General features: G+C 46.6%; 1 protein-coding gene across 1 annotated transcript; it reads right to left on the bottom strand.

Moving 5' to 3' along the window:
• Positions 1–1,104: 1,104 nt before the first annotated feature.
• Positions 1,105–24,837, bottom strand: LOC122452919 (histone PARylation factor 1). Its single transcript, XM_043486739.1, has 8 exons — positions 24,698–24,837; positions 14,582–14,741; positions 12,690–12,879; positions 11,301–11,399; positions 5,692–5,842; positions 3,726–3,813; positions 2,246–2,418; positions 1,105–1,343 (listed from the first exon to the last, which is right to left on the bottom strand). Exons 1-8 carry the CDS (start codon positions 24,743–24,745, stop codon positions 1,212–1,214), a joined length of 1,041 nt encoding a protein of 346 aa, XP_043342674.1. The 5' UTR covers positions 24,746–24,837; the 3' UTR covers positions 1,105–1,211.
• Positions 24,838–25,782: the final 945 nt, after the last annotated feature.

The raw sequence follows: 25,782 nt of genomic DNA, 5'->3' as shown, positions 1-25,782 counted from the left end.
TCCACTGTCTTAACGGAAGGTACACTTGACATTAAGGTAAACGTGTTAACTATTTCTAAATACTTCTGCAATATTAACAAGGACCTTTGAAGGTACACAAATCTGTGGAAAGAGCTCAAATGCTGCTTCAAAGGTTAGATTGTTTTAACAGACTCTGTAACATGTAACGTTTAACACAAGGCGCTTGGCGTTCAGATGCACCCGGGACCTGTAGGTCATGCTCAGGGAAGGGACTGCATCTATCCTCTGAGCCTGGGCCCTCTGTCAGAATGGGCCGGTCATGGATGGGACTGAGGCCGTCTGCTGCGTCTCAGCTGCCCGCGAGAACAGTGCGGCTGTGGGGGGGGGGGGGGGGCTGGACATGGGCTGCATCTCAGGGGAGTTGTGACTCGTGGGCATGTCACCAGAGCGTTCCCCCGGTGGTCCTGGAGAGACTCCCCCTGGCACCCGCGAGGGGCCCCGTGTTCACCAGGCGCACGTCCATTCAGAGGCTCGTCTGACTGCAGGCCACCCCAGGAGTGTGTCCTGCACCTGCTGTCCTGAAGACGCCGGGTCTCAGGACTCAGCGACACAATGACTTTGGAGTTCTGTGGGCAGGCCCAGGTGGTCCTACAAGATGGGGGTGAGCCCGGTGACCTCAGCGGGGAAGCTCTGCTTCCGAGGCTGTGGCCCATCCACAGCTTGCTGCTTTGCATCTGACCGTGAGCTCTGAATCCGTAAGGTGAGGGATGTCTTGTCAGGTTTTAAAAAGGATCTGTATCTGGTGAAACACGGCTCCCCTGGACTGCACTGGAGACCCGCCGCGTACTTTGTCGTGGGAAACCCTTCTGGTGTGTTGAGCACACACTGCCCACATCCAGGCCGAGCCCTGGGAGCTGTGCTGGAAGGAATGCTGCCCACCTGAAGCTGGGGAGGGTCTGGGGTGGCCCCAAGGCCCCACCCTCGTGGCTGCAGCTTGTGTTAAGCCCTAGTCTCAGGACCCAGCTCCTCCAGGCTCATCTGCAGGCACTGGACATGGCCTGCTGCTGGAGGGGACAGTGTGGCTGAACCCCCTCTTCCGCAGGTGACCCGACTGCCTGTGAAAGAAAACCAGGCCCCCAGAGCTTTAGAAAAGTAAACTTGCCATCCATTTATTTCCTGTAGTCCTTAAAAACAGAAGAACATGCTTCACACTAAAGCTCTGCAACCCTGCACACCAGAGGCAGTCCCACTCATGCTGCGAGCTGGTCCACATCCTCTTGGCTCCTGTTCGCCAGATGAGCTTCAATAATTTCCGCAAAGAGATTCCTCTTCAGCAGATTATATGCCAGAGGTAAAAGCTGGCCAGCAACTTTATGAAAATACTGAAAAACCAAAGAAGGTGACATTAGCCAGAGAGTTAAGGCACTTGTTTAACAGAGCCCTTGGCGGCTGAGGGGAGGAGGCAGGGGCCTCTACAGTGGCCGACAGGCTGCGGCCACAAGCAGGACAGGTTCAAGGAGAGCTGCCCACACTCCCACGGCCACTGCTGGGAAGACCGGACTTGAGGCAGGTGACAGTCCAGAAATCACCATATCACCTACCTCCCTGACCCTGAAACATCTGAGGCAACTCCTGCTGGAACTGTAGGTGGCTTCTCCTATTTAATGAGGAGGTGTTAACGATAAAACATCGCCACTAAATTTTAAAGATTTTAAAGCATATTCCCAAACAGCATTTACTCTTCATCTAGCACAGAACAGATCCCCTATGGCAAGTGAGAGGGAGCCCAATTAGGTGCATGTGTCACACTGACGCTGTGTATGTAGCTAATAGGTCACTGTAACATTTGTTGAGTTGCAAAGTCATGTTCAACTCTTTTTGAGGACTGTAGCCCACCAGGCTCCTCTGTTCATGGGATTCTCCAGGCAGGAAGACGAGTGGGTTGCCATTTCCTCCTCCAGGAGATCTTCCCCACCCAGGGATCGAACCTGCATCTCCTGCATTGGCAGGCGGGTTTCTTTACCACTGAGCCACCTGGGAAGCCCCATGTTACTATATACCTGAGGGCAAAAAAGTCCTGGTCATTCACCTTGGCCAGAACATGAGATGAACCTCAAATAAGAGATGTTCTTAGAACTCAAGAATATTTTAAGACTCTGCTTAAAATCATTTCAAAAAGTTCATTTGGAAATTCCAGCTGAGTCCACCCCGCCCCACCCCCTATGCTGGACTCGGGGATACAGACGAGCAGGGGTGTGTGTGTGTGGGGGGGGTGCTCACTCACGTGGGAACCGTGGCAGAAGAGGTCCAGCCCCAGCTCCAGCCCCATCCCGTAGTCACACTCATCATTAGCGAACTGCACGTAGGTCACCATCTCCTGGACAGGGGCGAAGGCCTGGAGTCTGTCAGTGTCGCTCGGGGCCTCCACAATCGTCCTGCAGATTCTCCTGAGGCTGGCTGAGAGAGCAGGGATGCGGTGTTACCTGTGAGCACCCACGCCTGCCGGTGACACCATCCTTGGGGGCCTCCTGCCTTGGTGATGTAACTCACATCAGCTGTTTTACTTAAGCCGTTTTTATGTGTGCATCTTAACTAAAACCATTTCTTGTTCCAGCAAAGTGTGATGGTTTCTCCATGAGTCTAACTACAACCAGGAGTCACACCAGCTTCCAGAGATTTTCCCTGGGCTAGTCCAGGGTGCACAGACCATGGCCAAGCCTGGCCCACCTGTTTTTAACTGTCCTCAAGATAAGAATGTGTTTTCATTTTTAAAGGGTTGAAAAAAAACAGTATGGAGACCGAGCATACACAGAGCCTACCTCTGGGCTCATCCACACCAGAAGTTGGATTTAAAAAAAAAAAAATCCTAATAGACAGTAAAGTTTGCTCTTTTTGCCTTCGTCTAACTTGCTTTTAAAAAGCAGTACAGGAAAAGAAATACAAGAGACAAATCACTGTGGAATTAAACCTTTACCAACGTAGGGGGTGTGGAGCCACAGCACAAATGTAATTTGAGGAAAATAGAGAAAACTACTTAACATTTATCCAAATTAGAAAAAACAGTGCTTTACCATTTCTGATCTTGATGCCCTCGTTTGCACCCCCCACCCCACTCCTTCCAAGGGAGCCATATGAAGGGGTGTTCCCAGGACAAAAGGAAAGGCGAAGGGCAGGGGACGGGCAGAGAGTTCAGGAGAGATTTTATCCTCCTTTTCAACAAAGCAACAATTAGATTTTGTGTATGAGAAGTCCATTTGCAAAGAGTGCTTATACTTAAGAAGTAACTCAGGATGGGCTTCTAGAAGCTAAAAAAATCTACATTCAGATGGAAAACTGTCCACAAACACATGTTTCAGTAACTACTATACTGTAAGTTGACCGTAACGTCAAAGGTTGTGAAATAGTAGGAAAAGTCACCCAGACCATAGGCTTGTATTGTTTCAACTTGTAAAAACACTGTTCTGAGCGGTTAGGCAAGCAGTGCATTAATAATAAGCACGTTACATACTGGGTTACTCCCAGACACCCCTATGGACGGTAGTCACCGCCACTCACCATGTGACGGATGGAAGACATGGTTTAATAAAGTTATACAACCGGTTAAGGCCACACAGCTGCAAACCCAGCTTCAGTTCAAGCCTCCCTGACCCCAGAGCCTGAGTCCTTCATCACTACAGGTGGGGTGGGGAACTGTATCCACCTACTCAACGCAAGGAAACTCGCCCCACACACTAACACGTGCTCATGGCCACATAATACCCTACCGTCTGTTTCCGGGAGCTCTCTGTATCCAACATCGTTTTTATCCACTGGGACAACCAAGCCTGCCCCATGAAAGGTCTTTGTCACCACCTTAAATAAAACACAAAAATAACAGGGGAGAGAGACAAAAACAACAGAGGGGGCAAATAAAGCTCATACACAACCCTTAAGACTTCCACAAAATATAATCTGTGCCTTTTATTTCAGTAAATTTGGACCCCAGGGCAGAAGTTTACAAGTCAAGCACTTGAAATAATTACAAAGCAGTGAAATAACTGGCTTTTATTAACTGTCAGCATATGGAAGTCATCTTTGTGTGCCCCGCCAGAGGCAGGGGGTAGTGTCAGTTCAGTCCACAGCTGCTGGGCAGAGAGCCAGAGGGCCCACCCGGCAGGAGGGGATATGGCCAGAACTCCTGCCCGTCTGTGAAATGCAGGTCCCCATTTCACCAGGAGCATTCAGACTTGTCAGCAAACTTCCCTTAAGTCAGGCAGCTTCTAGTTTTGGGGCGCCCTTTATGGAGGCAACTTCCGACTTGCCTGGTGGCTCAGACGGTAAAGCGGCTGCCTACAATGCGGGAGACCGGGGTTGGATCCCTGGGTCGGGAAGATCCCCTGGAGGAAATGGCAACCCACTCCAGTATTCTTGCCTGGAAAATCCCATGGACGGAGGATCCTGTTAGGCCACAGTCCATGGGGTTGCAGAGAGTCAGACACGACTGGGCGACTTTACTTTTACGTACTTACGGAGGCAAACAACATAACCATCATCACCATGGTTGAACTCATGGTTCTAAGTTTCTTTTCTTTTTATTTATGTGTTCACCAGGCTACGTCACAATGGGGTGAGACAGGCTCCCCTCCCCTCACTCTAAGGTGGGAAAAGGCCCCTGGTGAAAACTGGGGAGGTAAAACAGCAACCTGAAATCTTACAGCAGCTGGAAATGCCCTTTGCAGGGAGTTTCATTCCCATGCACATTTTTAGAAACTACTTCCTGATCTCAAGGACTAAAAGAGCTGATAAGACAGGAATTCAGTGACTACAACTTACCTGAAAGTCACCCACCCCAGCAGCTCAGTCAGGATCAGAAAAGGAACTGGAGTAGGATTTTCAATAACTAAGCTAATACTTAGTTACCAGTACTAGCTTATTCAGGGTTGACTAGTACTTCATTTGGCTGAGAATGCAGATGAAGGAGACACTGCTCAGAGGCTGGAGGAGACTGGGTGTCCAGACTCCAGTAATAAATGTCCCTCCTCCCCAGAGGTTATCAGGACGGACTCAGAGAATTCTCATTTGCCCCAAAAAAGAATTCTTTCAGCTTCTCTGTTAAGTTACCCAGGCAGGTACAAGTGAAAAACCCAAAGGATCCCAATCCCAGAGGTATTTGCTGTTTATGAAACTCCACTCACACAGCAGGCACAAAAGGAAGGCTGGTGGGCTCAATAAAGCAAGGAGAAAAGACTTCTCACACCATTTCCTGGAGGAATTCACACACCCCAGTACACAGCTCAGGACCAAGGTCGCCCACACGCCAACTACCCTCAGGGCTGACTATAAAGCTGTAAGGCAGACCTTTGCAAATCTACCCAAAATCACCTGGCATGAAATCAACCAATCTTAGCTATTATATAGAATATATATAGTCTATATAATATATATATTCTTTATTATATGTAAGCAAACGTGAGGTACAAAGCCGCTCTTCTTCTAATATGAAATGAGCGACTGGTAAATCAAGATGAGAGAGAGACTGGGCAGGCCTGGCCTGAGCTCTGTGACCACCGTGACGGGGCCCCGTCCCGTGCCCGCCACACCCGCAGGACTCTTCCAGCCCAGCCCCTCGGGAGGCAGGGGCAGCTCTCCTCAGGAGGGGAGGAGAGAAGGTGCAGGCCAGCGGGAAAGAAGAGAGGACGCCGCCCCCCACCCCGAAACAGCAAAGCAGAGACCGACAGATGGGACTCATACTTTCTTGTCTCTCTGCTTCATCCTCACAGTTCTCTGTTCCAGGGAGAGCCCCAGTTCTCTGGCTGCTTCTGTGAGTTTCTCATCTATGGTTTTCAAGAGACTAGTTTTCTTTTTATCTGTTACTTCTTTAAGTTTTTTCATCAAAAATAATCTGAAAAAGAAGTAAAAGCCCTCATTAGTATGTAGCTGTTGTTAGTATGTACGCTACTGTACTAAGCACACAGACCCTGGGAAGTTGAGGGGAGCCAAGTTACAGGCATCAAACCCCGAGAAACAGACGGCGGAATAATCACCAGCGTTCTCTCAAAGTCCCTAACAGATTCTTCAGACAAGAGAAAAGCAGTATTAATGAATACCTGCCAGTCACAGAAACAGCAAACAAGATCTGTTTATCCCCGTGATGTCTGCAACCAAGACATAAGGTATCTAAAAAGTGAGGTTAAGCCAAGTTTATGTCGCATCACTTGATGCTAGGACCTGACGTACAACCTTGCAGAAGGCTGATGTAACAGAAGAAAAGAATGTGGAGGCTCCAAAAGAGGAGTTTCCACTCGTGCAGAACCAGAGGACCTTTATCATACTTAAACATCAGCAAATTCTTTTAAATGTTACCTTCAAATCTGTTAAGAAATTTTAAAAATGTAAAGGAAAGCAAAACTATTTTATAAACTAATACAAAAGCACAATTCAAAGTAAATTATTTTTTGAGTAACTATTTTATTTTTACTTTTTATTTTTTTGGTTGCACGTAAGGCATGTGGGATCTTAGTTCCCCCACAGGGGACTGGACTCGTGCCCCCAGTAGTAGAAGCAGTCTTAATTACCAGACCATCAGTGAAGTACACAACATAAATTTTAAAGGTATGTGAAATAGTATATTATTGCCAGTTATGGAAATAATTATATGTTAAGAATGCAGGAGAGGGTGTGGAGATAAGGGAGCCCTCCTACACTGTTGGTGGGAATGTAAATTGGTTGCAGCCACTATGGGGAACAGTGTGGAGGGTCCTCAAAAAACTAAAAACAGAACTACTGTATGATGCAGCAATCGCACTCCTGAGCATACACTGGAGAAAACTATAATCTGAAAAGATGTGCATGCAACCCCGTGTTCACTGCACAAGTTCACAACAGCCAGGACATGGAAGCAACCTAGACGTCCGTCAGCAGGAGTGGATAAGGACGACGTGGGGCCCATTACTGCTCAGCAGTAAAGGAACGGAAGGACGGCATCTGTGCAGCATGGACGGCCAGAGACTATCATAGTGAGTGGAGTGAGGAAAAGAAGTGTGATACCGTTTATATGTGGAATCTAAAAAACAGGACACAAATGAACTTACCTACAAAACAAAGATGGAGTGACAGATGTAGAAAACAAACTCATGGTCACCGCAGGCAGGGGATAAACTGGGAGGTTGGGAGTGACGCACAGACACTATAAAACAGACAACTAATAAGGACCTACTGTATACAGCACGCAGGACTCCACACGATAGCCTGTGACAGCCGACACGGGAGGAAAATGTAAAGAACGGGACGTGTGTCTGACTGACTCACGTGCTGTTGAGCAGAAACTCACACGGCATCACAAGCCAGTTGTGCTCCAGGACTTCTTAAAGAAGAAGACTTCTGCCACGAGAGCAGAAGTCAAGGGCGCAGGCACGAGCTGGGATCGGCCCCGCCGGACACACGCCGGCCCCTTCCTGCAGCCACTGCCGGGCTCGCGGGGGGAAGCCGCTCCTGCCCAGCAGCGGCGCGGGGCGGTGCCTGCTAGGGCACTGTTCTCACCCCCACGCTGCACATCAGGAGGCTGAGGCAGAGGACCACACCGCACCCAAGCTGACAGAAGGAGTGTGCGCGGGTTAGAGCGCCACAGGAGCCAGGACCGCCAGGATCAGCGTCTCCCAACTACAGCAAAGCCCCAGCAAACCGCGTCTGGCCGCAGCAGCCATGAGTCAGGGGGTCTGTCTGTCAGCACGGCCGCACAGAGCCGGGCACGCGGCGGCGGGCCTGGGGCCCCCACCCTCACTGCCCCTGCCCCCCTCAGGCCCACCCCTACCGGCGGCCGTTGGCGCCGGCCCCCATCCCTGCTGCCCAACGGGACCGTCTCTGCTCCTGTTCAGCTTCTGTCTCAGCTTCAAACCTGCGCTCCGACACTGCTCTGTGGAGCTCGGAGCTGAGATGTGCCCGCAGAAAGGGCCAGACCGTCCTGTGCTGTTCCATGGAACCTGGACCTCAAGAGACTCCTGCGGTGCTCGTGAGGAAAACATCAGTTCCCTAGGCTATGGAGCGCTTCCCCAAAGTGAAGCTCTCCATCCCAGCAGACTTTCCCCATCCCGTCAGTGTGGGAGACCACAGCACACCAACACCCACCACATTAGCCAAGTCTTCAGGGAGCGAACAGCTGCCACGCTCACAAGGCTGGTTACAACTTCCCCCAGTTCTAATGTTTGCTTTTGAAATCTTGAATTTTTAGAACTGTCAGCAAACAGTCAATTGTTTTCTACAGTTCACTTGAGAAACGGCTTCCAAACACTTAGGTCAAAATACCCGGCTGTCTGCCGGCCACTCTCTCCAGTCGAAGTGGAAAACAGCTGAGCTCAGCACTTGGTCCCACAGGGCCGTTCTCGCTGAGACAGACCCTAACGCCCAGGCGTGCAGACGGGCCTTCTCCGCGCTTCCCACCCGGCCACACAGGGCATCGAGCAGACGGTGCCCAGCCGCAGGGCCTGATTCGCGTCGTGGCACTGCTGTGACCACGCACTGTCCGCCGCTCACCCGCTGCCGCCGGCCCGTCGGGGGAGAGAACACCGCCCGACCACCCAGAGCGCCCCTCACGGCCCCTGAGCCGGCGGGCAGGCCCCCCACCCCACTGCCTGAGAGCCGCCGCGCAGTCATGGTTCGGGACCTGAGCGCGCGTCCGCACCTCCTGGGCTCTTAGTGTCAAGGACTCTACTCAGAGCCACTGCGTGGAAGTGGTGGCCTGTGACGGCGGGGCGGGGCGGCAGAGGACGTCGGGGCGCAGGGGAGAGAAGAGCACGTTTAACAGGGTAACTCGGCCCGAGACCGGACACTCTGGCCGTCTTCACATTAAAGTAGCAAACGTTTTCAATGGTCTTTGGGCCCCGATCGAAGTAAGCGCCCATTAAACGTCCACTGAGATGAATGTTCATTTAATTAGAGTTACAGAAGTGCACCTCTGGGCTACACTCAGATTTATCTGTAACAGGAAGTTTTAAAAAAGGTTGCCGAGTCCTGCTCTGGAGGAGCTGAGGAGCAGCAGCTGAGGGGAAGCTCCCATGTGCAGGCCTCAAACCATTAACTAACCAGCAGTGCCCAGAGTGGCCTGTGTACCCCACAGTCTCGGAGACCTCTCAGGAGGTATGTGAGGTCCAGACTACCACTACAATTATTTTAGGGAAAAGAAAGAAGAGAATAAAGAAAATAACTTCTCATTTTGTTGTATAGATACGTATTTTAAAACCTCCAGTCTATCCAGACTTCCGTGTGCGTTCCAGACGTGAAACGGGAACCTTTCCACACCATTCTGTTACAGGACCTCCTCACATGGTGTACCAACACCTCCGAAACTGACGGATCAATATCCTGGTGCTACACTGCATGGACAGTCTCTACTTACTTACCTAATTTTCTCTACTGAGGGAAATGTGCCTTTTTCCTCAACTTTTCTTTTTTATAAATAACCTGAAATACACACAGCTATCTGTGTATGAACCCAAAACTTCTTCAGATAAGGAGCTAGGAATGGACTTGCTAATTTAAGGTGCAGCACAGTACCTGGCAACCTTCATTATCTGTGAAGAAATCTTTGAAAAAAATATATAAACCACCTTATTCCAACTGCTCTCCATAAACGTTTTGCCAATTAACACAGCAGAAAGATTTCTCACACCATAAACACCATCCTTTAATTTTTACTCCCCTTTGTTAGCCGAACTTGCATTTTCTTGGGCTACTATTAAATCTTACACAAAGAAAGCTAGTTTCACTGGGCATAAATAATTTGTTTTAAACAAATGGTCTGCCTGAAAACACCTTACCCAGGCTCATATAGAAATTATTTTCATTAATGGATTTCAATAAAGTCTCAAAAAATTATACTAAATATACACAAAGTATTATAATCTATAATACATGGAAAGTATTATAATCTATAAAAGTATTATAATACTTCATCAAACATATTTATGTTTGATAAAAATTACTAAAGTACAAAACATTTTTTGAATAACATTAGCTATTCAATCCTTGCTGGTCTTCACCTAAATTATAAATTTATCACCTTATGGATTTTTGTTTTCTTTCTTCTGTGTTCTCCAATAAGCTAAAAAATGCCAGAACAATCTTGTATTATTTTAGATAACAACTGAACTTTCTTTTTAGTAAGACGAGTAAGACGAAAGGAAACTTGGTGGTTTTGCTGTCAGAGTCTGTGGAATGAATACCTGACTCAGAGCAGGCGCCATGCACAGCAAAGAGCCTCTCTCTCAAGAACTCACACGTCTGTGCAGGAGATGGACAAGGAAATAAACAACTGCAGTTTGCAACAAAGATGGCACAGTTTAAACACAACAATAAATCTGAAGGGTGTGAAGAGCCATATAAAATATAAAGAGCAAGCCACATCTTCCATAAATGTCAGAGCTGCCAGGAGAGAGAGGAGCCTTTCGGGGCACTCTGCCCCTCGGATGCAGCACAGAGGCCCTGCCCTGCAGACTGAGGCTGAGTTCTGTCTCCTGCAAACCTGGGCCACAGCAGCACAGGGAGTCAGTCTGTTTAAAAGCAGCTGATTAAGAGACGTCACACAAACATGATCTACTTGTATTTAAGGCGAGTCAGATGCCTTCTTCACTCTATCACACTGTCCACTGCACAGCTGCTGCGGACGGGGCCTGCAGCTGCCCAGGACAGAGCAAGGTGCCCCTGCCATGCCCACCCTGTGCCTCAGCTCATGCTGCCCGGCCCCACTGAAGACAAGGCCCTGATAGCAGAGCGTGGAGACCAGATCCAGCCCCACTGGCTTGCAGAGGCACATAACTGTCTCGTCCCCTGTCCCCAGTGTCAAGGAACGGCAGGCAAGGGGCTCCCTCTCACTGGCCCAGATCCTGCCAGACAATGTGGTCCCAGAGCCCCACTCCCCAGCTCTTCCCTGTGGGGCAGAGACCACCCACCAGCGAGCTGGGTCAGCAACACCCCCCCACGGCCCCTCACTCCCACCCTGCCCCCAGGATGTGCGGCTGCCTGCCTCACGACCCTCAGCCTCCTGTGCGAGTTACACTCCACATAATACAGCTTCTCAGATGGAGCTTGCCATGACTGTGTTTAAAGTCAGATGCCTGAAAATCCTGTGACTTTGCCATGGGACAAATAGGGTCAAGTTTAAGTAACATTTTCATTAAATAAGGAATCAGAAAACAGTCTATTATTTGGTGAAAAGATGAAGTACGTATGCAAGGAAAGTCTGCAACATTCATGAAAATGCTCTAAAAATTTTTTTAAATCTCAATTCCCATCAGAGACAGACTGATACCGTATAAAAATTGTAAACAAATATTATCAATAGGAGAGGTAGTGAAATATTTTCTTACTTGACTGCAGCAAACACATTATCTCCACTTTGAACAATTATACAATTTTTCTTTGCTTCATTTGTACCGACAAATACAGGAAGTTCATCAGGAGAATCCCTGTTTAAATGAAATGAAGTAAAAATTTAGCTGCTCATAACTTATCAGAAGGGAGGATTTTAGGTCTGAAAATAAGAATTTATATCTGCATGTCTTTTAAAATTGCTAATGAGTTTGCTAGGTTTAAGTTCTAGGCGGCTTAGGAATATCCACGACAAATCTCATTTATATAACAGAACCTAAAATTAAGATTCTTAAGACCTAGTTACTTTCACAGCTAAACACAAAGAAAGGCGGAATAAAGCTTGTCAAAAGGAGGTGAAATTACAATCATCCCGCCCCAGTTTTATAGTCTATGAAAAAGAAAGAAGGTGGAGAAGCAAAAAGAAATGAGACGGGGGGTCACAGAATATTTGTGGTGAAAGGGCTGGAAGCATACAGACAACCAAATCCCTTTACTGTGTGACTGAGGAAACGACCCAGGGAGACCAGGTGACTCAGCTAAGGTCCTGGGCAGGCAGTGGGAGGCCAGCGGACCAGGGCCCGGCTCCCAGCCCCGTGTGCCCATGGTACCCCTACATTCCCTCCACGTTCTGTCCCCCTCACCCCGCCATCAACAACAGCACCTCTCAAGTGGACAAGGGATCCCCGCCCCCACCAGCTCTACTTCTGAGCATTTTGCATGTATCCGTTTACCCCCCAGATATTCTTGTTAGGCGTGTGGAATAAAACCGAGTCACAGAAAGTCACAGGCACTGGGCACTGGTACAGGGCCACCCAGATGATAAACAAGAGGACCAGTCTGCTCCAAACTGCATTCTTAGTTCCATGGCCCCCGGAAGCACATGGCCAACTTAAGTCACAGCAGCTGCTCCGAATTACCTTTCCTGGGCAAAAACAGCTCTTCTGAGCCCAAAAGAAAAAAGTTTATAAGCACAGCAGAAAAACTGATGAGGCTGGGCCTTAACAAGTTCATCCACTCCAGGGTAGGTCAGCAGGTTAGAACAGCAGACGGCCCACCAACAGAGGGTACATGCCCTTTACCTTGGGGAGGCCAGTGAATGCTTGCACTCATAAAAGGGACAGTCGATGTATTCTAGGAGAAGTAAGGGCTCCCCTTGTGGCTTGGCACTAAAGAATCTGCCTGCCAGTGCTGGTGACTCAAATTCAACCCCTGGGTTGGGAAGATCCCCTGGGGGAGGGCATGGCAACCCACTCCAGGGTTCTTGCCTGGAGAACCCCATGCACAGAGGAGCCTGGCAGGATACAGTCCACGAGGTCACAAAGACCCAGATACGACTTAGTGACTGAACAATGACAAAGCTGTATTTTAGAAGAAATGACCCTTACCTGAAATACCCCATGTGGAACTGAGTTTTACTGTCTCCAATAATAATGGTCTGGAACTCAGGAGGATCATAGTAAAATCTCCAGTGAAGGTTAAAATTCAAACCTGCTGATTTTTTCTTTATTTTATGTTTTCCGGCAAGGATATCATAAGGACCCACTAATCGAAGTCCAAGGCTTGCAGACAGTGAATCTATAAATTAAACAAGTTTACTTAAAGGAAGCAGAAAATAGTGCTTTTCATTCAGAACAATATTCCTAAGCAACTGTCTTTAAAAAGAGCTTCTAAAGTAAAAGAAAGAAGTCTTCAGTCATGTGAAGATGTCTGCCGTAAACACTATGGAAAAGAAATCAGAGCAATGAAGACGTGGCCTTTACATTTACGATTTCCTTGTAGCTTTACCACTGAGGACATTTCAAACACTCCTGCTGATTCTGACTTTGGCCCAAACAGGACAGTTCTGTGTTCCTGGGGGCCTATTAGAGCTGCAGACGTTTAGCTTGTCTCATTACTATGGAATGCAGCTGTTGCCTCAAATATCTAAGCGCAGCCAGACCAAGGGAGAGGCAAGAGGGCTAGCCCGTGAGGACAAGTAATTTAACTACAAATGTGTTTAATTAAAGTACTTCCTCCCTCCCCCACCTCAACTGCTGATCAGTCTCGATTCCTGGCCTCCTGGGCGCTCCGCCTGGCTCACCCTAACCCAGGCTGAACCCACGTCCTTCTCCAGTCACTGATCAGAGTCGCCAGGTGTGCACGCTTATGACAGACAGGCCCCTCTGCTTCCCGCGGGGGCAGGGAGGCGTGCAGGCAAGACCGGAGCCCAGGATGCCACGGAGCGAGAACTCCTGGAAGGGCCGACAGTGAGATGGGCATGGAAACAGTCGACTTGGAGGGGGAAAAATAATATCCCCTCCATGAACAGATAGAGCTATAAAGGGAGATCCTGCTGTTCGTACTCTGCTTTTTGTTCTTCATCCTGTTCTCACTTAAATCCTGAGTAGTTTCTCAGGCTGTTAAATGTTTCTTTAAAGAAAATGTCTACTCTCCTGACAGGCATTTACTGTTTGTTACCTTTTCATTCTAAACACTGCTTCAGCGACCACCTCTGCTAACACGCGTGTGCACATCTGTGAATATCTGTAGACAGGTTGCTGCGGCACGGTTGCAGTGTGTGGGTAACACAGCCCAAGCCCAGCTCTCTCCCAGTACACATTCCTGTCTACAGTCTAGGGAGTGCTTCCCTGCACCGCACGAAGACACTCCATCAGTACAAACCGGTAACAAGGAAAAGTAACTGCTGCAACATTACCCGTTTTTGGTGTAGCTTCTCGGGACAGTATGCCCACAGAGAAAGCTTCTTGTCTGTGTGTGCGCGTTGTGTCTGTCTGTCTGTGTGTGGTGTGCATCTGTGTGCGTGGCTGTGTATGTTCCTGACCCAACACCAATGCAGCAAAAGCTATACACGGTCTCTTTTTTCACTTAAAATATTCCAGGCACGATGCTTTATTACAGCCTACAAATCTGCCGGATTCCTCTGAAACTATACATACAGTCCACTGAACAGATGTGACTATGAGCACATATGCCGTTTTCTACCTCTTGTTAACACAGGCTTGGGGTCACTGCGTCCGTACACAGGCTCCTAGAAGCAGCTGCCAGGTCGCGCTCATGGTCAGAGTGTGTGCCCGTCTCCCCCAGCTGCTCACCAGAGCACACTGCGGGGTGATGCACCTCTGCTAGGCTAACAGGTCACAGTGGCACCATTACCTTCTGCTTCTCTGACTTCACACCTCTTTGGGGAAGCTCCTTTTCTGTGAACTGTTTACACCCTGAGCACTTCCTACTGCCTTTTCCACTGGCAGCAGCAGGAGAAAGGTTCTGGAGCACTCACCAGCTGGCTGTTCAGGGTCAAGGCCTTCACAGAACCTCCAGAAGTGGTAGAAATCTTCAGGCAGGGGAAGCCTGTAATGGCTTTCCACCTCTTTTCGAAGGTCACTGGGCACGTCAGCTTCACAGGACTTACTCTTCTTCACATTGGCCGGTTTTTCACACTGAAAATCAGCACACAAAACTCAGTTTCTCTGAAAGTAATTTCAGCAATGTGGACTGTTTAACGATATCGCTCATCTTATTCACCCAACTCTATGAGATACATGCATTTTCTTTAAAACTCTATATATGGTGTTTGAGTAAAATCTGGGGATTCTTTCGTGCAAGGAAAAAAAGAACAGTTTATAATATATTGGTGTCAGAAGGGGCACACACAACAAATATCTAAACACATCTAAGATAATAGAAACATAGAAAGCAAAAAACCAAAATGTATAAAAGAAAAGGTAAAGAGCAGGAAATGAGGAATAATAAAAGGGCAGGGTTTTATGGGATGCAGCAAAAGCAGTTTTAAGAGGGAAGTTTATGGCAATAGAATCTTACCTCAAGAAACAAGAAAAATCTCAAATAACTTAACCTTACACCTAAAGCAACTAGAGAAAGAAGAACAAAACCTAAAATTAGTATAAGGGAAGAAATCATAAAGATTAGAGCAGAAATAAAGGAAACAGACAAAAGGAACCACCACCAAAGATCAACAAAACTAAAAGCTGGTTCTTTGAAAAGATAAACAAAACTGATAAACCCTTTAGCCACACTCATCAAGGAAAAAAGGGAGAGGACTCAAACCAATACAATGAGAAATGAAAAAGAAGTTACAATGGACACCACAGAAACACCAAGATCATGAGAGACTACTAGGAGCAACGATACAGCAATAAAACGGACGACCTAGAAGAAATGGATAGTCTTAGGAAGATGCAGCCTCACAAAACTGCGCCAGGAGGAAACAGAAAATGTGAACAGGTCAATCACCAACTCTGCAAACTACGTTCATTAAGAAACTCCCACACACCAAAGTCCAGGACCAGATGCCTTCACAGGTGTGTACGCTGTGCTAAGTCATGTCTGACTCTTTGGGACCCCACAGACTGTAGCCCGCCAGGCTCCTCTGTCCACAATTTCCAGGCAAGAATACTGGAGTCGGTTGCCATTTCCTACTCAAAATGATCTTCCCAATCCAGGGATCAGACCTGCATCTTCTGCATTGCAGATGGATTCTTTACTGCTGTGCTACTTGGGACATCCCAGTGTGAGTTTTAAAGAGACACAATTCATCATTTACTAACAGCCCATTCAACTGTCACTGTGAGAGACTGCAGCCCCTTCCAGAGACGTTCCCCTGCACTTCTGAAGTTCCAAGATCAGGTTCACCAAGTTTATGTCGCCATATACTGTAGAGAAAGGAACACTTCCAAACACTCTCGATGAAGCCACCATCACCCTGGACCAAAACCAGACTGACACCACACAAAAAAAGACAGTTACAGGCGAGTATCACTGATGAATACAGACGCAAAAAGCTTCAACAAAATACTAGCAAACCAAACCCAACAATACATTAAAAGGATGATACACCATGAGCAAGTGGGATTAATCCCAGGGTAGCAAGGATTTTTCAGTATTTGCAAATCAGTGTTATGCACCATATTAAAAAATTGAAGAATAAAACATGATCATTTCAACAGATGCAGAAAAAAACTGCTGACAAAATTCAGCTGTTTACAAATAAAGACTCTATAGAAAGTGAGCACAGAGGGAACACACCTCAACATAATAAAGACCATATATATGACAAACCTACAGCCAACATCATACTCAGTGATGAACAGCTGAAAGCATTCATTTAAGATCAGGAACAAGACAAGAATGCCTACAAGGATATCCACTTTTGCCACTTTTATTCAATACAGTTTTGGAAGTACTAGCTACGGCAATCAGACAAGAGAAAGAAAGAACAGGAATCCACATTGGAAAAGAAGTTAAACGGTCACTGCAGCCGACATGACCGTACACACAGAAGACCCTAAAGCTGCTGCCAGAAGACTACAAGCACTCGTCAACATGCCCGCTGATGTCGCAGGATGCAAATTAACACACAGGAGTCTGTTGCACTTCTATACACTAGCAACAGAAGATCATAAAGAGAAATTAAAAACACAATTCCACTTACCATTGTATCAAAAAGAATAAAATACCTAGTAACAAACCTACCCAAGGAGACAAAAGACCCATACTGTGGAAACTGTTAAGACACCAACAAAATAAATTGAAGAAGATACAAACAGATGGAGAGATATACCATGATTGTGGATTAGAAGAATCAATACTGTTGAAATGACTGCATTACTCAAAGCAATGTACAGATTCAATGCAATCCCTATCAAATTACCAATTTATCACAGAACTAGAACAAACAATCTTAAAATTTCCATGGAGACACAAATGACCCCAAATAGCTAAAGCAGTCTTGAAAAAGAGAAACAAAGTTGGAGGAATCAGACTCCCTGACTTCAGACTATACTACAAAGCTAGAGTCATCAAAACAGTATGGCTCTGTCACAAAAACAGAAATACAGATCAATGGGACAGGACAGAAAACTCAGAAATAAACCCATACAACTATGGCCAATTAACCTACAACAAAGGGGACAATGCTACACAATGTTGGAAAGATACCCTCTTCAGCAAATGCTGCTGGTAAAACTGGACAGCTACTTATAAGAAAATGAAATTAGATCATTCTTTAACACCACACACAAAAATAAACCCACATAGATTAAAGACCTAAATGTGAGACCAGGCACTATTAACCTATATGCGGCCTATCTTTTTTGATTTGTCTCCCAGAATAATGGAAACAAAAACAAAAATAAACAAATGGGACCTACTTAAACTCAAAAGCTTTTACACGGCAAAGAACACAATTTAAAAAATGAAAAGACAACCCACTGACTGGGAGAAAATACTTGCACGTAATATAACCTATAAGGGATTAGTCTTCAAAATTTACAAACACTTCATGAGGTTTAACAACATCAAAACAAACAACCCAGTCAAAAAATGAACACTCCTCCAAAGAAGACATACAGATGGGCAAGAGGCACATGAAAACATATTCAACTTTGCTAAATAGAGAAATGCAAATCAAGACTACAATGAGGTATCATCTCACACCAGTCAAAATGGCTATCTTCAAAAAATCCATGAACAATAAATGCTGGAGAGTGTGGAGAGACGGGAACCCTCCTACACTGTTGGTGGGAATATAAATTGGTAGAGCCACCATGGAGGACGGTACGAAGATTCCTTAAAAAAACTAAAACAGAGCTACCATATGATGCAGCAATCCCACTCATGGGCATATATGCAGAGTAAAACAAGAGATCTGAAAGGATCCATGTACCTCAGTGTTCACTGAGGCACTGTTTATAACAGCCAAGACATGGAGGCAACCTGAAAGTCCATCAACAGAGGAAGGGATAAAGATATGGTATGTATATATAATGGAGTATTACTCAACCATTAAAAAGAATAAAATATTGTCATTTGTGGCAACATAAATAAATCCAGAGATTGTCACACTGACTGAACTCAGACAGAGGAGAAATATCCTTTGACATCCCTTATATGTGGAATCTAAAAAGAAATGATACAAATGAACTTATTTACAAAACAGAAACAGACTTACAGACTTGAGAGAATGAAGTTATGGTTGGGGGTGGGGTAGGATGCGGGGGAAGGGACAGTAAGACTTTGGGATGGACATGAACACACTACTATATTTAAAACGGATAACCAACAAGCACCTCCTGTAGAGCACATGGAACTCTGCTGAACCTTACATGAGAGCCTGGATGGGAGGGGACTTTGGAGGGAGAACGGATACATGTGTATGTGAGGCTGAGTCCCATCACTGAACACCTGAAACTATCACAACACTGTTAATCAGCTATACCCCAATACAAAACAAAAAATGAAATAAAAAAAGAAAAAAAAAGAGCAGGTTTTGCCTTGTTTGGGTAAACAGGATGCCATCATGCCTCTTGTTTAAACAGACTAAGTAATCGTACCAGAAGGAAATTGTCAGATACAACTGGATATGAGAGGTTAAAACAGTTAAAACCATTATTTCAGAAAAGGTCCTTTAATGCCAGATTGGTTATAAAACTCCCTCCGGCATCTCTGCAATACAGGTGCATTCTGTAAGTAGGCTAGGCTTTCCAATGCCTATTAGAAACCTGGCCCATTTCCGCAGAGATAAAATTCCTAGTGGAAGGTTACCCATCTTCAGTCTCTGAGGAGTGGTAGGTACTGTTCCTCCCAGTAACTTTCCTTCCTGTCCTTCCTTTCCATCTACATCAGGGTTGTTCCACCTGAGCCATCCTGCCTCCACGGGGACACGCTCAGCAGTGTCTGGAGACCTTGTTCGTTGTACAAATTTGGGAGGGAGCGTGTGCTACTGCTACTCTAGTGGGTGGAGGCCAGGACGCTGCTAAGCATCCTACAACACAGGAGAGGCCCTTTAAGAGACGCTTAACTGGCCCAAATGTCCACAGAACCAAGACTGAGAAATCCTAATCTGGTGTTCCTCACATTTACATTCTTCCTTCAGGTTCAAGTTGACCTTGTAACTTTAGGTATCATTTAAAGTCTGCAAAGTGCATTTCTGAACCAGATGATACACATAGAAAGGTATCTGATGGTACTGTTTTACAAGGGGAAAACAGGACAACTGAAAATGCCTATTGACAGGAGAATGGTTATAGGATTTTCAAACAATGGAGTTTTCAGTTCAGTCGCTCGGTCGTGTCCAACTCTTTGTGACCCCATGGACTGCGGCACGCCAGGCCTCCCTGTACATCACCAACTCCTGGAGTTTACTCAAACTCATGTCCATTGAGTCGGTGATGCCATCCAACCATCTCATCCTCTGTCATCCCTTCTTCTCCTGCCTTCAATCTTTCCCAGCATCAGGGTCTTTTCAAATGAGTCAGTTCTTCTCATCAGGGCCAAAGTATTGGAGTTTGAGCTTCAATATCAGTCCTTCCAGTGAATACTCAGGACTGATTTCCTTTAGGACAGACTGGTTGGGTCTCCTTGCTGTCCAAGGGACTCTCAAGAGTCTTTTCCAACACCACAGTTCAAAAGCATCAATTCTTTGGCACTCAGCTTTCCTTATAGTCCAACTCTCACATCCATACACGACTACTGGAAAAACCATAGCTTTCACTAGACAGAACTTTGTTGGCAAAGTAATGTCTCTGCTTTTTAATATGCTGTCTAGGTTGGTCATAACTTTTCTTCTAAAGAGCAAGAGTCTTTCAATTTCATGGCTTCAGTCACCATCTGCAGTGATTTTGGAGCCCCCAAAAATAAAGTCTCTCACTGTTTCCCCATCTATTTGCCATGAAGTGATGGGACCGGATGCCATGATCTTAGTTTTCTGAATGTTGAGCTTTAAGCCAACTTTTTCACTGTCCTCTTTCACTTTCATCAAGAGGCTCTTTAGTTGTTCTTCACTTTCTGCCATAAGGGTGGTGTCATCTGCATATCTGAGGTTACTGATATTTCTCCTGGCCATCTTGATTCCAGCTTGTGCTTCTTCCAGCCCAGTGCTTCTCATGATGTACTCTGCATATAAGTTAAATGAGCAGGGTGACAATATATAGTCTTATCGTACTCCTTTTTCTATTTGGAACCAGTCTGTTGTTCCATGTCCAGTTCTAACTGTTGCTTCCTGACCTGCACACAGGTTTCTCAAGAGGCAGGTCAGGTGGTCTGGTATTCCCATCTCTTTCAGAATTTTCCACAGTTTACTGTGATTCACGCAGTCAAAGGCTTTGGCATAGTCAATAAAACAGAAGTAGATGTTTTTCTGGAATTTTCTTGCTTTTTCGATGTTGGCAATTAGATCTCTGGCTCCTCTGCCTTTTCTAAATCCAGCTTCCACATCTGGAAGTTCATGGTTCATGTACTGTTGAAGCCTGACTTGGAGAATTTTGAGCATACTTTACTAGCATGTGAAATGAGTGAAATTGTGTGGTAGTTTGAGCATTCTTTGGCACTGCCTTTCTTTGAGACTTGAATGAAGACCGACCTTTTCCAGAACTGTAGCCATTGCTGAGTTTTCCAAATTTGCTGGCATATCAAGTGCAGTACTTTCACAGCATCATGTTTTAAGATTTGAAAGAGTTCAACTGGAATTCCATCACCTCCACTAGCTTTGTTCATAGTGATGCTGCCTAAGGCCCACCTGACTTCGCATTCTAGGATGTCTGGCTCTAGGTGAGTGATCACACCATCCTGATTTATCTGGGTTGTGAAGATCTTTTTTTGTACACTTTTTTCTGTGTATTCTTGCCACCTCTGCTTAATATCTTCTGCATCTGTTAGGTCCATACCATTTCTGTCCTTTATTGTGCCCATCTTTGCATGAAATGTTCCCTTGGTATCTCTGATTTTCTTGACGAGATCTCTAGTCTTTCCCATTCTATTGTTTTCCTCTATTTCTTTGCATTGATCACTGAGGAAGGCTTTCTTATCTCTCCTTGCTACTCTTTGGAACTCTGCATTCAAATGGGTATAACTTTCCTTTTGTTCTTTGCCTTTCACTTCTCTTCTTTTCACAGCTATTTATAAGGCCTCCTCAGACAACCATTTTGCCTTTTTGCATTTATTTTTCTTGGGGATGGTCTTGATCTCTGCCTCCTGTACAATGTCATGAACCTCCACCCATAGTTCTTCAGGCACACTATCAGATTTAAACCCTTGAATCTATTTCTCACTTCCACTGTATAATCATAAGGGGTTTGATTTAGGTCATACCTGAATGGTCTAGTGGTTTTCCCTACTTTCTTCTATTTAAGTCTGAAATTGGCAATAAGGAGTTCATGATCTGAGCCACAGTTAGCTCCCGGTCTTATTTTTGCTGACTGTATAGAGCTTCTCCACCTTTGGCTGCAAAGAATATAATCATCTGATTTCGGTGTTGACCATCTGGTGATGTCCATGTGTACAGTCTTCTCTTGTGTTTTTGAAAGAGGGTGTTTACTATGACTCTATTAGCCTTTGCCCTGCTTCATTCCGTACTCCAAGGCCAAATTTGCCTGTTACTCCAGGTGTTTCTTGACTTCCTACTTTTGCATTCCAGTCCCCTGTGATGAAAAGGACATCTCTTTTGGGTGTTAGTTCTAGAAGGTCTTGTAGGTCTTCATAGAACCATTCAACTTCAGCTTCTTCAGCATTATTGGTTGGGGCATAGATTTGGATTACTGTGATATTGAATGGTTTGCCTTGTAAATGAACAGAGAACATTCTGTCGTTTTTGAGACTGCATCCAAGTACTGCATTTTGGACTCTTGTTGACTATGATGGCCACTCCATTTCTTCTAAGGGATTCTTGCCCACAGTAGTAGATATAATGGTCATCTGAGTTAAATTCACCTATTCCAGTCCATTTCAGTTCACTGATTCCTAAAATGTCGATGTTCACTCTTGGCATCACCTGTTTGACAATTTCCAATTTGCCTTGCTTCAGGGACCTAACATTCCAGGTTCCTATGCAATATTGCTCTTTACAGCATTGGACCTTGCTTCCATCACCAGTCACATCCACAAGTGGGTGTTGTTTTTGCTTTGACTCTGTCTCTTCATTCATTCTGGAGTTATTTCTCCGCTGATGTCCAGTAGCTTACTGGGCACCTACCAATCTGGGGAGTTCATCTTTTAGTGTCCTATCTTTTTGCCTTTTCATACAGTTCATGGGGTTCTCAAGGCAAGAATACTGAAGTGGTTTGCCATTCCCTTCTCCAGTGGACCACATTTTGTCAGAACTCTGCACCATGACCCTTTCATCTTGGGTGGCCCTACACGGCATGGCCTAGTTTCATTGAGTTAGAGAAGGCTGTGATCCATGTGATCAGATTGGTTAGCTTTCTGTGATTGTGGGTTCAGAGGGCTCAAAAAGGAGTATTACACTTAGTGAAAAGGAAACAGTCGCACACAATATGGATCAATGTTAACAACATTAAATGAAGAAAAAAATCCCCAAAGATTATATACAGCATGACAGCCATTTTATGAAGTTCAAAACATATTGTTCAGACAGGCATAATAAACTCATGGGTGATAAACCCAAAATAAGAAGACAAGGGAAAAACAGACAGTTGAGGATTGCAGCTGCACTGATAGGGGCGGCAGGAAGGAGCTGGGCAGAAAGGACAGGTGAGGACTGTGAAGATGGAGAGCCATGGTCCTCCTTTCAGGGCCTGGGCTGGGCAATGGCTTCCCAGGTGTCTGTTCTATAACTAAACAAACGAGGTCAACGTGGGCCTTTGGATTACGCCAAAGATTACAATGTGTCACAGGTTGGCTGTTCAAATGGGATCAAAAAATTGATGGTGTTATCGTGCATGCTAAGTCACTTCGGTTGTGTCCCCAGGGACTGTAGCCTGCCAGGCTCCTCTGTCCTTGGGATTCTCCAGACAAGAACACTGGAGAGGGTTGCCATTTCCTCCTCCAGGGAATCTTCCTGACCCAGGAGCATCTCTTAAGTCTCCTGCATTGGCAGGCTGGCTCTTTATCACTAGCGCCACCTGGGAAGCCCCAATGGTGATACTAACAGCAATAAAGATGATATTAGGAACTGTTAGTGATAAGTACTTGTTATGCAGTTACTACAGTGCCTGCCACTGTTCTAAACGCCTACAGATGTAATTCATCCAATCCTTAGAAGTACCTATTAGCCGCACTCTACAGAGGAGGAAACTGAGGTTAAGTGACTTGGCCTGGGTCTCCCAGTGGAACCCCAGGTGGGCCAGCTCCAGGGTTGGGGGCGGGGGTGTGGTCAACCACTGTATGCTGCCTCTCCCACTGTAAACAGGCACCAGCAGGAATTCATCAAGCCCTAACCCACCCTCCCTCTAGACTTTCAAAGACAGGCGCAAATCTAAAATGTTAGAAAGAGGAGCCTTTAAATGTACCTTGATGAAAGGCAATTTTGCATACTGGTTAGGCTGCCCAGGGAGATTCTTGACTCTTGCTCTTTCCAGCTCTGTCACCTTGGGCGAGTTATCTAACCTCTGTGCCCTATTTTCTCAGCTACAAAAAAGGCCTATGTAGTATCTATATCGTAAGGCTGTGACAAGGAATAAATTATTTGTAAACACACACAGAACAGTGCTAACACAGAATACATAACTGCTACCTATTATTAGGTTAACCATAGCCTCTGTGGACTCCTCTTCATTTCTGACGCTTTTTCCTAACACTAACACTCAGAGCAGTTCACTGCCCCTTTAAAGGGAGGAAAGAGCGTTTCAGCGCTGCCTGAGCTCACATGCTAGTTCAGGATCCCCAAATTCTCAGTAACTAGAGTTCAGGACTATGTAGTACCTGTCCCCCTCAGGGCTGCCCTTATCCTTTATTTACCCTTTTATTCCTAGAAAGCGGGACGGGGCAAAGGCCGCCCAGAACTTGGCCCTCCGGCACCGGCTCACCCGCCCCCCGCCCCCGCGCCGCCATCACCTGCATCCCAGCTGACAGTGCGGCTGAAGGAAGTTTTGGAAACCCTCTTTTACTCTTTCCAGACGGACTCTTTCCTGTTCTTGCAGTGCTAACGCACGTGAGACAGCATGAAAGCCTGGGCAGACACCCCCTCCGAGTGAGCGCCCCTCTTCCCTACCCCGAGCGCCCCGGACCGAGCTCGGCGCTGCGCCCCGACACCGCTCCCCCGAGTCACCCGCTTCGGGTACGGCTCCACGGGAGGGCCCCACACGCCATCCTGTGGGTGCAGGAGCGCTTCCTACCCTCGACCTGGCCAGTGGGACAGGGAGGGTAGTGTAGGGGGAGTGGACTAAGTCAACCCGCCACCCGTGGGAGGTCCCCCAGACCGCGCCAACCTAACCCCGAAGACCCCGGGCTGTGGCCGCCCCGGGGCTGGGCCCAGAGACTGTAACCCGGCCTTGAGCTGTCAGCCCGCCCCCGTGGGACCCGGAGAGGCGAGGCGCCGCGCCGCTCTTCGCTCCGACCCCGGCGCGCGGCCTGACCTCCAGCCGGGGCAAACGCGCCGCACGATCCTCGGGCCCACGGCCGCCCTCGGACCCCCGCGCGGTACCTGCGGCCCCTCTCCGCGGAGTCTACGCTTCGCGCCGCCGCCCACCATCCTGCAGCGGCTGCGACACCAGCAGGTCCTGTGGAGAGCCCGCGCGCCCGCCAACCACTTCCGGTTCAAGGGCCGCCAATCGTCTCCCCCCGCCGCCGCGCGCACAAACCAGAAAAGGCACCGCCCCAAGCCCGCCTCCAAGCCCGCGCGTGGCCGAGGACCCGCCTATTCCGCCTGCCTTGCAGGGGCGCCCTCCGTCTGCCTGTGCGCGGGCGGGCAAGCTGACCCACCTGAGCATCTGGTTTTCCCTTAAAGAATTACTACAGTTTAAAACATTCCTATAAAATTATATGTAAAACAAAATATACAGGGCTCATTCTGTAGTATTCTAAAGAATGAGAATTCACACATTAACTGCCAGAACCATATGGCGACACATAAAATCAGTTGTAGCAGTTAGGGTTGCATACTCTGAAGGTTCTCAGACCCAATAAAATGCTACAATAGAAAACCGGTCAATAGAAACAAAAGTACAATAGAAAAGTACAGCTGATCATAGTACAGGTCGAGAAAACACATAACTGCAACAAAAGTAGTTACGAAATGAATCTCTTAGAGCTAAAAGTCACTGGGTTTACTATTTAAGGGATAGATTGTTAATGAAACATAGATTAATAAAAGACAATGGAAATGGGATCAAGAATTCCATATACTCTTTAAGAGAGTGATTGATTCTAGGATTCGCCTAACTTTAAGCACCTGATCCAAGATACAATTTTAAAAGGAATATTTATTTCCAATCTTTTTCATGCTTTCAAGACAACAGATTACCACGTCTGGCCTCTGAAATAAACACTTGGTTATGTGAGCTGCTGCAAACAAAAGACAAGGTGGGGGGCCCTTCCCTGGTGGTCCAATGCAGGGGGTTCAGGTTCCATACCTGGTCAGGGGACTAGAACCCACATGCTACAACTAAAGATCCCGCATGCCTTAAAGAAGTTCAAAGAACCCATGTGCTGCAACTAAGACCTGGGGCAGCCAAAATAAATAGATAAATAAATACTAAAGAAAAGACAAGACAGGATGCACTTGGAATT

The sequence above is a fragment of the Cervus canadensis genome, chromosome 14, assembly GCF_019320065.1.
Source record: "Cervus canadensis isolate Bull #8, Minnesota chromosome 14, ASM1932006v1, whole genome shotgun sequence".
NCBI lineage: Eukaryota > Metazoa > Chordata > Mammalia > Artiodactyla > Cervidae > Cervus > Cervus canadensis.
Note: the sequence above shows the minus strand (reverse complement) of the source record. Positions and strands in the feature narration are given on the sequence as shown.

Bases quoted from the DNA above. Each gene is read 5' to 3' on its own strand.
- LOC122452919 (XM_043486739.1), bottom strand. From the start codon at position 24,745: ATGGTGGGCGGCGGCGCGAAGCGTAGACTCCGCGGAGAGGGGCCGCAG. The intron at 12,880-14,581 runs GTGAGTGCTCCA...TTTAATTTATAG, and splicing joins TGACCCTGAACAGCCAGCTG to ATTCACTGTCTGCAAGCCTT. The intron at 3,814-5,691 runs GTATGAGTCCCA...GTTTTATTTAAG, and splicing joins TGAAGCAGAGAGACAAGAAA to GTGGTGACAAAGACCTTTCA.